At 41.6% G+C, this 12,138-nt stretch overlaps 1 protein-coding gene across 2 annotated transcripts in view; it reads right to left on the bottom strand.

Moving 5' to 3' along the window:
• Nucleotides 1-214: 214 nt before the first annotated feature.
• LOC311499065 (uridine-cytidine kinase-like 1) overlaps nt 215-12,138 on the bottom strand; it is a 35,426-nt gene continuing 23,502 nt past the window's right edge. The window contains exons 8-15 of one of the 2 annotated variants that reach the window (XM_084559899.1): nt 8,706-8,725; nt 4,472-4,570; nt 4,255-4,348; nt 4,026-4,088; nt 3,744-3,866; nt 2,437-2,544; nt 1,942-2,098; nt 215-1,841 (exon numbers count right to left, since the gene is read on the bottom strand). In XM_084559899.1, the coding sequence (XP_084416025.1) occupies nt 1,765-1,841; nt 1,942-2,098; nt 2,437-2,544; nt 3,744-3,866; nt 4,026-4,088; nt 4,255-4,348; nt 4,472-4,570; nt 8,706-8,725 (741 nt within the window). In that variant the 3' untranslated portion in view covers nt 215-1,764. Of the gene's footprint in view, nt 1,842-1,941; nt 2,099-2,436; nt 2,545-3,743; nt 3,867-4,025; nt 4,089-4,254; nt 4,349-4,471; nt 4,571-8,705; nt 8,726-11,779; nt 11,797-12,138 lie in introns of both variants that reach the window. The other variant, XM_084559900.1, reaches the window with a different exon arrangement.

Genomic DNA, 12,138 nt, shown 5'->3' with positions numbered 1-12,138 from the left:
GATATTAAGGTTGATGAAAATGAATCGTTAGTACATGCCTGTTAATGAGCCCGCTGCCACTCGGTGGTGAGCAGTCCAAGATGACTTCAGGGCTCCGCAACAGCCCGGACTTTTGGGTTTCGTACTTATGAAATTTAGTCACACTAAATATACTCTAAAATATTTGAGTCAGCATTTTTCCTTCTAACAATATTTCGAGTTATTTCAGTTCTGTATATAAAAGAAAGTCAGCGCTTACCGTGTTTCCTAAATAAAATGCGCCGAATGTGTAAATTCCCTACATTACTTGAAGGCGGCACTGTTACATGAGGTGTACGTCACTTCCGCTGTAAACAACATGATGTAACCTGAGCTGCCACCTAGTGGTCAAAGCCTGGTATAACGCCAAGAGACAGAAAACAACAATTTAAACCGTTTTAAGTTATTTTTTTTTATTTATTCTGTACAAGTGAAATTTAAAATGAATGAAATACAATAAAATACAAAGATATTTACGAAACACTGCTGTAAAAACTAACATCGGAAGAGCTTAACGGAGCAAATAAATGGAATGGAGGCTTTATTACTAGTTAACGTAACCACGTTCCAAAAAAAAGTGACAGTAGTGAACATTTCTTTCAAGTTATTTGTTGCTTTTTTTTCTCCCCCCCTCCACTTCATAAGGAGTCAAAAAACGAGCGTCAGAACGAGGATGAAAGGGGATTTAAGTGACTCTGAATGTGGTGTGGTTGTTTGTTGAGCAGAAACTGATGATCTACTGGGATTTTCACACCCAACCACCACTATGGTTTATAGAAAATGGCGTGAAAAGGAGGAAAATATCCAGAAAGCAAGCCATTCTCTGAGTTAAATAAAGCCTTGTCGATGTCAGAGGAGAATAGTCAGACTAGTAGGGATTGAACCCCTCAAAACTTTCTAAAATTCTGCCATTTTGACGCAGAAAACGTAGAAAATTGGTGCAAACACCGCACCCGATAAGATCGCCAATTAATGCTGAAGTGACCTAAACACACGTGTAACTGATATCATCTACACACTGTCCATTAAATAAGGCCTCCTGCTGTTGAATATGTGAAGAATCCCTGCAAAACTGTACAATAAATAAATAAAAAACATCACAGGAAGCTGCAAGTCGAGGTGTCGGTCAGTATGTGATCAGTTCAAGTGCGGCAGTTATGGTTTAAATAATAATAATAACAATAATAATAACACCAGGAGTTGTTCTCTAGCCGTATGTTAGCGAGCTCGGTTAAATACTGGTTTTAAAAGCTACTTTAAAACACGACGATGCACAAAGAGGAGTCATAGCGGCTCGATGTTACTGCTGCAGGAACCTGGAGGATAAAAACTAAAAATAAAATCAATGGATCCATTCAAGTATAATCCGTCGCCGTCCCTTTTCAAGTGGAAGCTGCCTGAGACGACAACGTTCTGCCGACACGGTGTAACATTAAAACGTGGACGCCGTTATTCACCGACTGATCGGACGACAAATCTTCTCTGGTGATTAACGCCAAAGACTTTCATCTTTAAGGAATAATAACAACTTGTTTGGGAACAGTGGATGAGTGTGTGTTTGAGGTTAAGAAGGACGTTGCTGTAAACTTAAAGAGAGACCGGTGACGGCGGGAGGAAGTTGTTTTTTTTCTTTTCTTTACAAAGTCACCTCTCTCATCAGGAGGAGGTCGATGGAGGCGATTAGATCGGAGCGGGACGTTTTCACGGCTAAGTGCTTTCACAAAACGACGGCCCCCTCCGCCCTCCTCAGAAGTCCATGCCTTCGTCGCTCTCGCACCAGTCTGACGGAGCGTCGGTGCCGAAGTAACGGTCTCCGAAATTACCTGAGAGGAAGGAAGAGCAGGAGAAGTGAGACGGAGGAAGAAGAAGAAGAAGAAGCAGCAGAAGAAGAAGAGGTGGTTCTGTTGAGAATCGTCTCCTCACCGATGCCGGGTATGATGTGGAACTGGTCGTTGACCTCCTTGTCCACGGCGGTGGTGATGATGCGGACCTTGGGGAAGGCGTAGGCCACCGAGTGGACGCCCATCTCCGCCATGAGCAGGGACAGCAGGAAGATCTTGTCCTCGGCCACGTCGTGGTCCTTCACGGGATGAAGACGGAGGAGATGTTCATTAGAGATCAGGAGGAAAGTGTCTGATAATTAGTTAAATGTTAGGAAGAAGACTGAAAGCTACAAGTATGGAAATGTTCATCGTTAGTGAAGAGAACCAAGAAATGTCACCTCATCACTAAACACTAGTTGTTATCCAGTTATTTTTTGCATTAATGTTCTTATATCGTGCTACAGAAGCTCAAACATGTTTGCAGTTCACTGAAGACGTAGCCTGGAAGCCTCTCGAACCGATTACACTCCTGCAAATATCCGCCAGACAAACCCAATCGTTGGTTTACACTCCTTTCCACGGTTAGACGACCTACCAGCAGAACTCTGACGGCCATGAGAGCAGCAGCTCCGGTGGACACGGTGCTGTCCATCAGGATGACGTAGTCCTCGCTGATGTCTTTTGGCAGACGGAGGTAGTGAAGCTGGAGGAAGGAGACAAGTCAGTGAGATACGAGCAAAAACTCACACTGAGATACGAGCTGCTCTGAAAAGATAAATCGGAAATCTTTCTATGGAATTAGCTTCAGTGTAAAGAAAAACATACCAGAACAAAATAAATGGCGTGTGTTCGGGAGGCATTAGACACACTTTTACTGTTTCTGTGAACTACTTTTAAGAAGTGTGAGACACGTTAAATGAGGCTAGTGGCTTCATGTACAACTGAGATGTGACACTGTCTTATTAAAATGTTAATTATCTGCATCGTCTCACTCATTAAACTTCAGTTTGTGCGGCTGGCGGCCTCCCTGTCTGATACTGTTGTCAGTAATGTGATGGAACCACAGGGGACCGTCCCGTCTCCATTTCTATTCACTCTCGACACCTCTGATTTCCAGTCCAGCTCTGCAGAAGTTCTCTGAGGACTCTGCAGTGGTTGGGTGTATTAGAGATGGACAGGAGGTGGAGTACAGGACACTGATCGGAGACTTTGTGGAGTGGTCCCTGGCAAACCGCCTACTCCTGAATATGGACAAGACCAAGGAGCTGGTCATTGACTTCAGGAGGAAGAGGACACCAGCGGAGCCCAACACCATCCAGGGCCTGGAGGTGGAAGAAGTGGAGCACTATAAGAACCTGGGAGTCCACATGAACAGCAGACTGGACTGGAGGGACAACAGTGATGCTGTGGATGAGAAGGGCCTGAGTAGACTCCACTTCCTGAGGAAGACGTTCTACCAGTCTGTACTTTGCTGTGGTTTGATGGAGGAGCAGCACCAGCAGAAAGGACATAAGTGGGATCGACAAGTTGATCGAAAGGCTGGACATGTTATCAGCAGTGAGTTGGAGATGTTTGTCTCAGTGAGAGACAGGAGGACACTGGACAAACTGCTCTCCATTGTGGACAATCCATCTCACCCACTACACCAGACTATAGAGGGACAGTGGAGCTCATTCTCCAACAGACTGATCCAGCTCCACTCCCACAGTGAACACTACAGGACGTCATTCATACCAAACTCTGTCCAGCTGTTCAACGACTAGATAACTCCATGTTATTCATGTTAATGGACACTACTATTAATGTTCCAATAGTGTGTTTTTTAAATGTGTAACTACAGCTACTGTGACCAAGCAATTACCCATGTGGATGATTAAAGTCTAGTCTTTTGTGAAGCTCTACCTCTGGTTCTCCTGTGTCGTGGTTGGTCTGAATCAGGATCTTCCCAAGTCTGATGTCCTTGCACACGGCCATCAGAGCCTGCTCCATGGTCTCCCCCGCTCTCAGGATAGAAACTCCTGTAATCTAGGAAAACAGAATAAAATAACACGTTTAATTATCTCCTTCTTGACATTAATTAGCTCAAGTCTCCAAAGGGTTGTCGATTCGTCTTGGGTGTGATCACTCTTCTGTTTTAAAGTCTATAATAATAATATTAATCGCTTAATTAATAATGGGACTTACTCTTTTGCCGCTCAGCCTCTTCCCCTCGTAGACGCCGCCCTGAGGCGTCTCCACAGACACCGGCTGGAGAGACACAAGTCAGAAAACACAACACTCAATACTGTGGAGCAAAGTCAACAGTAGAGAGGAGACGCTGTAGTTAATTATTACAAAAGTCAGCCTCCAGGTGAAGCAGGAGGTCAGTTAATAATCCTCAAAAAAAAAAAAAAAAAAGAAGAAATAAACTCACCTTGAGAGGCAGGAAGGAGAGGGCATGTTCGATCAGGAGCCTCATTAATCTCTTGGAGTAGAAGATAAACTCGTCTCGGTTAGTCTCCTTGTTCCTACGTTAACACAGAGACGGAGAGAGGAGGAGGAGAAGGAGGAGTGAAACAGGATGAAGAAGACGGTAACAGTCCGACCCCTACGAGGGAGTCAAAGTCAGGATTAAGCCCTCACGTCCTGACCTGATGATGGTGTGCATGCCACGGACCTGAGGCGTGCTCTCCATCACGCTGAGGGTTTTAGGTAAAGGTTGACCCTGGTGAGCCGAGGCCAGAGCTGATCTGAGGAAACAAACACAAAAACATTTAAACAATGTAATATGACATTTATACCTGATAATCCTCACAATGTTGTATCCATCCATCCTGTATCCATCCATCATGTATCCATCCATCCATCATGTATCCATCCATCATGTATCCATCCATCCATCATGTATCCATCCATCATGTATCCATCCATCATGTATCCATCATGTATCCATCATGTATCCATCCATCATGTATCCATCCATCATGTATCCATCATGTATCCATCCATCATGTATCCATCCATCCATCCATCCATCATGTATCCATCATCCATCCATCCATCCATCTATCATGTATCATCCATCCTGTATCCATCCATTATGTATCAATCCATCCATCATGTATGTATCCATCCATCATCCATCCATCATGTATCCATCCATCCATCCATCCATCATGTATCCATCATCCATCCATCCATCCATCTATCATGTATCATCCATCCTGTATCCATCCATTATGTATCAATCCATCCATCATGTATGTATCCATCCATCCATCCATCCATCATGTATCCATCCATCATCCATCCATCATGTATCCATCCATCCATCCATCATGTATCCATCCATCCATCCATCCATCCATCATGTATCCATCCATCCATCATGTATCCATCCATCATGTATCCATCCATCCATCATGTATCCATCCATCATGTATCCATCCATCCATCATGTATCCATCCATCATCCATCAATCATGTATCCATCCATCATCCATCCATCATGTATCCATCCATCCATCCATCCATCATGTATCCATCCATCCATCCATCCATCATGTATCCATCCATCCATCTATCATGTATCCATTCATCCATCCATCCATCATGTATCCATCCATCCATCCATCATGTATCCATCCATCCATCCATCCATCCATCCATCATGTATCCATCCATCCATCCATCATGTATCCATCCATCCATCTATCATGTATCATCCATCCTGTATCCATCCATTATGTATCAATCCATCCATCATGTATGTATCCATCCATCCATCCATCCATCATGTATCCATCCATCATCCATCCATCATGTATCCATCCATCCATCCATCCATCATGTATCCATCCATCCATCCATCATGTATCCATCCATCCATCCATCCATCATGTATCCATCCATCCATCCATCATGTATCCATCCATCCATCCATCCATCATGTATCCATCATGTATCCATCCATTATGTATCCATCCATCCATCATGTATCCATCCATCCTGTATCCATCCATCCATCATGTATCCATCCATCCATCCATCCATCATGTATCCATCATCCATCCATCCATCCATCTATCATGTATCATCCATCCTGTATCCATCCATCCATCATGTATCCATCCATCCATCATGTATCCATCCATCCATCCATCCATTATGTATCCATCCATCCATCATGTATCCATCCATCCTGTATCCATCATGCATCCATCCATCCATCCTGTATCCATCATCTATCATGTATCCATCCATGTACCCATCCATCCATCCATCCATCCATCCATGCTCCACCTATCATCCATCCATGCTCCACCTATCATCTATCATCCATCCAGCCATCCATCCATCAATCATGTATTCATCCATCTGTCAATTAATCATCCATCCACATATCCATCGGTCCTCATCCGTCCATCCATCTGCGATCAATCATCCATCCATCCTCATCCATCCATCCATCCATCCATATATCATCCACCCATATCCATTTTATGAATCATTACTCTCACCTGCCAGTTCATTAGGTACACTAGTGAAGACATTGTCCTGCTCTAAATCTTGTCTTCATGAAGTTTCTGATATTCAGCTTTAGTTTAAAATAACAGAGAGATGTTGATTCAGCTGTGTTTTCATTGTGGCGGCTGTGGTTTGTAGAACTATTGTATTTTATTGTACTGACATGTGTTCCTATTAATTTGACATTGTGGTCCGTGTGCCAGGCTAAATGAACCAGTTTAACAGCACCTGCATCTGACACTTTCAACTCTAACTGAATAATCTTCATGGAGCTAAAGTTGTAGAGCCAGAATGTTACATTAGTATGCATTGGTTTTTCTCTAGTGTACCTAATGTTTTGGCAAGTGAGTGTATTTAGAGGCTTAAAGGCTTTCAGACTGGAGCAGCTATTAACAAATGATTTACACTCAAATTACCACAAACATCAGATGGTGAACTGGTGAATTTTGCCACTTTTCATGAAAACTTTTCATGTTTTCACTGGAGTACCTAATGAATTGGCAAGTTAGTGCATTATCCTTGGTTTGTGTGTGAAACAATCAGTTAAATTGTTCTATATTTGATGTGCTGTTCACCAAAAAATTAAGATTAAAGCATCTGGACTTTATATATTTAAAGAATCTACATATCAACAGGCAGTGGTGCTTTCTTTAGACGATGACAAAACACTAAAACGCCCAATAATCAAAGTGTTTTAAACTCTTAATGAAATATTATCCAAGCCTACGTATACAGAAAGGATTACCAACACCTACAAATAACAAATAAAGAACAGTAAATTATTAATTAAACCATTTATGGCTACTCTGATTTCAAATCATTTAGTCGTACATATAAATCTAACACTTTTGTTCTCACTTGGTTGGCAGTAGTAGCACCTGTAAACTAACAAAACAAGCAACTTGTTTCATCTGTGGACAAAGTGCAGAGGCTGGCATTAACACAACACAAGACAACGCAGAAAAATTAATAAGCTGCAAAATGCTTGTTACGTCCCAAACGCATGCTGGCTACTTGGAATAAAAGCAGATGGTCCGATGATTCTGTATATCTTTGTGTAAATGGAAAGGAAAGGCTCCAACACAAGCAACCCAAAGAGGTGCTACTTCAACTGTGATGTTTCTATACTTTATAAATTACTTCAGATAATGTTTGCTCCTAAATTGGTATCAATATTATCAGTTATGGGTCCAACCTGCTCCGGTACTCATAAGACAACTCAGACAAAATCGCAGGTGCTATACTATACCTATACTCACAGAAACCAGAGTTACAATTAGTAACCAAAAAACGTTTAAGAAAGGCAACTGGACTTGTATAGGTTTTTTTGAGAAGACATTTTGACACTCATTCGAGTAGCTTCTTCTGTTCTAAGGGACTGGTGGGACGCTGGGGTTTAAATAGGAAACTCTGTGGGTGTAGTCCATGAAACTTGCTTGACTTGTTTCTGTTAACGACTGGAAACTGGAACAACTACTGTCCATTAACAGCTTTTTGTCCCTGTCCTCTTTCCCTACGAATGGTGCTCTAACGATCCATTATCAGTCAGAGTCTCCAGTCTCTGGCACACAAGTGATGAAACGTCTTCTCAGAAAAAAGTCCAGCTGACTTTCTTAGATGCTTTTTTGATATACCACGACCTGGATGACTGAGAACCTGCACAGACAACTGGTAAACAATGCTCTGTATGCTAGTAGGTGGCAGTAACGAGTGTCCAACTCAGGTTTATTAGCATTACAGCTAATATTTTAGCTCGTTTAAGTGTTCCCCAAGCCTCCTCCTGCCTGGAAGGCATTAAGGTGCAGCTCTAGCCGCCTACAAACACTCAAGCTGAACGTGTCTTACCGCTGCAGGAGGACATGCTACAAGCTAATAGTAAATATAAGCTCTTACACTCGGTCTGACAGAAAGTAGTGCCGGACAGTTCTTCAAACTTTAGTGGTCGCCACAAAATGCAAAACAAGAAATGCTTAAAAATGAGCAAATGTGGCACGTACACTTAAAGCTGACACATGCTAACAAACCAAACGTCAAAAAAAGAGCAAGGAAAGCATCTGGAAACTTAATTTCTGCTGACGTCTCACAGTCACTTCCTGTTTGTTGCATGCTCTGCTCCACAATAAACAAATCATGCTTTTATTCCAACACACAGAATTAAATGTTAGCTCAATGCTTTCCAGCCAAAACATGTGTCACGTGCCATCGTCAGTTCAAGCAAACGTTGTTGGCTTAGCTGCTGTTAAAATATGCAGAGATTATAAACACACAGGGCATATTTTAGACAGGTTAAATTTAATCGAAAGGAATGTGTGTTTTCAAGCTGCGACAGTGAAAACAGGTGCACGAGAGGAACCTCACATATCCCAGCGGAGCTTCCTCTGAAGAAGGAGAGGGATTTTCATTTGATGCGATACGAGTGTTTAAAGGTTGAGGAGGAAAGAAAATACAGAAAGGACAAGTAGAGGATAAATATAAAGGAGAAAAGAAGAAGGAAAAGAAGTATTAGCAGTGAAACAGCTCCACCACATCACTGAACAAATACGCTTTTAGTTCCGCACCGAGGAGCAGCACGCTTCAGTTTATCTCAATTAATTTGTTTTAGAGGCTGAAAATTTGGATTTTCACGCTGCACAAACTTTCTAAAAGGCAGCACACGGTAATAAAAGTCAAGCTGCTGAGATCCATCACAACAAATCCATCACAGAATTGATCTTAGTGTTTACAGGAAGGAGTTTACAGCCCGGACCGACTCAACGTGATTCAAGTTTGCCTTTTGTTTTTCTCAACCCAGTTCACCCAGAGACTGTGAGCAGCTGAGGTCTAAACATCTCTCTGAGCTTTTCTACCCATCACTGCAGCAAACCGTTAATCTTTCACCTGCTACCTGCATCAAGTGTCAGAAACATCTGCACTGATGACTTCTACAGGCTAAAGGCTGAGACCCAAAGATCTCACTGGAGTTTATAACGGGGTTGATGTTTATGTTATTTTAGAAGAAGAAAGAAAAATCCTTCTGTGTGTTGTAGCGAAGGCTTTTGAATGATTTATGTTTCCCTGTAATGGGTCAATAAAGTGATTTTGAAAAGCAAAAACCTAATGTTTTTCCTTTTTACACACATGTTCTGGCAAATTCTGTGATTTGACCCTCAGCCAGTTCAGGAATCAGGAAATGATGCAGAAGCGGCAGCATCGTGGGTGGCAAGCACAAACAAGTGATTAATTCGCAAATAATTGCGAATTAACTGTGGAAAACACGCCGACTGATGTTCCTAATTTATTACATTCAGAGAGAATCAATCAGATTAAGTGTTTGCATGGTTATTAGGAGCTAATATTCCCCTGATTAACAGATTATTAAAGGTTTACATCACCCCTCTATATCCGAATGAAAACTACTTCCTATTAGGTATCAGGGTCGAGCCAGGCAATTTTAAAATGATTAGATCGAATCGGTATCAGGCTTCAGCCAAGGCCGACCTTTTGTAGTCATTTATTTTAGCTCTGCCAAAAACCAAAACCAAATGCAATTGGCGCCAAAGCTGCCAAAACAAAAATCCTGAGACTAAACATGTCTGATGTGTGGAAGAACTTCAGACAAAAATTAGTAAATTATGCAATGTGAGGAATACAAGTAAGATAATGAAAGCCTTTATGAATCTACAGGTGAGGAAATTTTGTTTATTTAAGATCAGATACAGATGGACGGCAGAACAGCTCCTCTAAAGTAAAGCCAAAGCAAGTAGAGCTCCCCCTGGTGGCGAGCTGGAGTATAGCTCATAAGCTCCACCCCTTTCGTGTTAGTGGGCGGGACTTGGACCAAACTAAAACTCTAAAATACACTCAAATATTTTCTTTTCAAGGATGGTTTCTGTCACTTTAGGTAGTTAATATAATGTTGATAAATGTTCAAGTGTCAATTTTTCTGGAAAAGTTTCATTTTAGTTAGTTATTCGACACAATAGAAACAGGATGTGACATAATGGTGACTACCAGTTGCCATGCCAAGTTGTAAAAAAAGATAAAAATTAATATCAAGTACAGTATATAATCCAACATTTCCTTGTAACTGGTGGAGGTAGAACGGAGCGTAGTATTAATTGAACGAAAAAAACAAGTGAGTCTGGAGGAAGTGTGGGCGGGGCAACGATATCACGGCTCCATGTAGCTCCACTCTCGGACCGTACTGATCAGACTCTGGCTCCAAAATCTCAAGATGACACCGCCCATATCCCCGGGAAAATAGCATCAGTTTGACCAATGAGAGGAAGTGGAGATGTCTTGTCCATATTTATATACAGTCTATGCCCGGGACTCAGATTGGCAGAATATTAAAAGATCAGTCTGATCAGTCTGTTCTGATTAAACTGGTTAAATGAGGTGTTTTTATTCTTTTATACTAGTAACACACAGCTACTGCCAGCACTACCAATAAAGCCAGACCAGGATGAAAGTCTCTGTGGAAACTGATGTACAGCACTCGCAAGAAAACCAACAGTGGTGTGCAGTCAGGTGAGGCAGGGTAGGCAGTGCCTCACCTAGGCTAATGAGAAAAAAGAAAAAGAAATAAAAATAATATTTTTTTTTAAATATTTTTATAATTTTGTTTTGATTGTTGATTTATTGTTTTAAAATTAAAAAATGAAAACGTGAAATGTGTTGTTTTAACGGTATAAGGAATGCCACTACTCAGGAGAGCTTGTTTTCAAAGCTGGCCTATGTGAACACAGGAGGCTGAGGCAGACTCAACCTCTGCCTCTCTGCCGTGTGTGAAATGAACGTTAACAGTTTAGGGGGTTCGCGCATGCGTAGTCTGTTCTCACGCTGTCTTCAATGGGCTTCATTGAGGCACAGCGCTTCTCTGCCTCCACAGTTCGAGTCGGAATCTCGGCGGGAATCCCGAACCCCCCCAAGGTCTCGCGATGCTGTTGTCACCGCTGTGCAGTGTTTTCGGCTAGCGAAGAGGAGATTTCTGAGCTGAGAAAATTTTCAGCCTTGACTTTTGAGGGGGAAAAAAATTAATTTTAACTTGGTGCTGTTCAGCTGTAAATCCTGTAGAAATACAGGTGACGGTACGTCTCTGAAAATTAATTGGCAGTAATTGTTTGCGCGCTATAATCCGCTGATGTCAGCAATTAGCTACATTTCTGACAGCGGCATTTGACTGACTTTGCAGTGGTTTTAATATTGAGTTCTACATAATATATATTTTTGTATGCGATTTAAGCTCTGGCTGATCCTGCCTACCCAGCCATGGACCTCACTGCACGTTACTGAAAACCAAGAAGCCTGAGCCATGACAAATAACAATAGTTATAAAAAAAAAGAAAAAAGACACAAACACAAAACATTTGTTGTTAGTCTTTGGAAGTCTGGAAGAAAATGGTAATTAAGAAGGAGGAGAAGAAGGAGAGGATGTAATAAAAATAAAATACCTCACAGTGATCTCACGCTGGAATGGTTACACAGCGTTCAGCCAGGGAAGGAAGGGAGACACAAACACACACCCAGAGACGTGATTGTAGGTTTGTAGGTTTGTGTGTTTGTGTTTGTGCAAGCAGTGAGAAAAAAAAAATAAAAAATGAGAAAAATACATCCAACAACATAAAACCCAAAGAAAGAAAGTCAAACATTTAAAGCGAAGGAAATGTTTGAAACACTCTGAAGAATGAACGTTATTCATTTCATGTTTGGCTGGACAAGAGTTCAACGGTGTCATGAATCAGGTTTAAAGCGATTACAAGATCATTTCATTTTATTGTACAATCAAATAAGAAGTAAAAACGGTTATTTA

This window comes from Chelon labrosus (assembly GCF_963514085.1).
Source record: "Chelon labrosus genome assembly, chromosome: 14".
Lineage (NCBI taxonomy): Eukaryota > Metazoa > Chordata > Actinopteri > Mugiliformes > Mugilidae > Chelon > Chelon labrosus.
The sequence above is the reverse complement of the archived record's forward strand: the minus strand, read 5'-3'. Positions and strand labels throughout refer to the sequence as shown.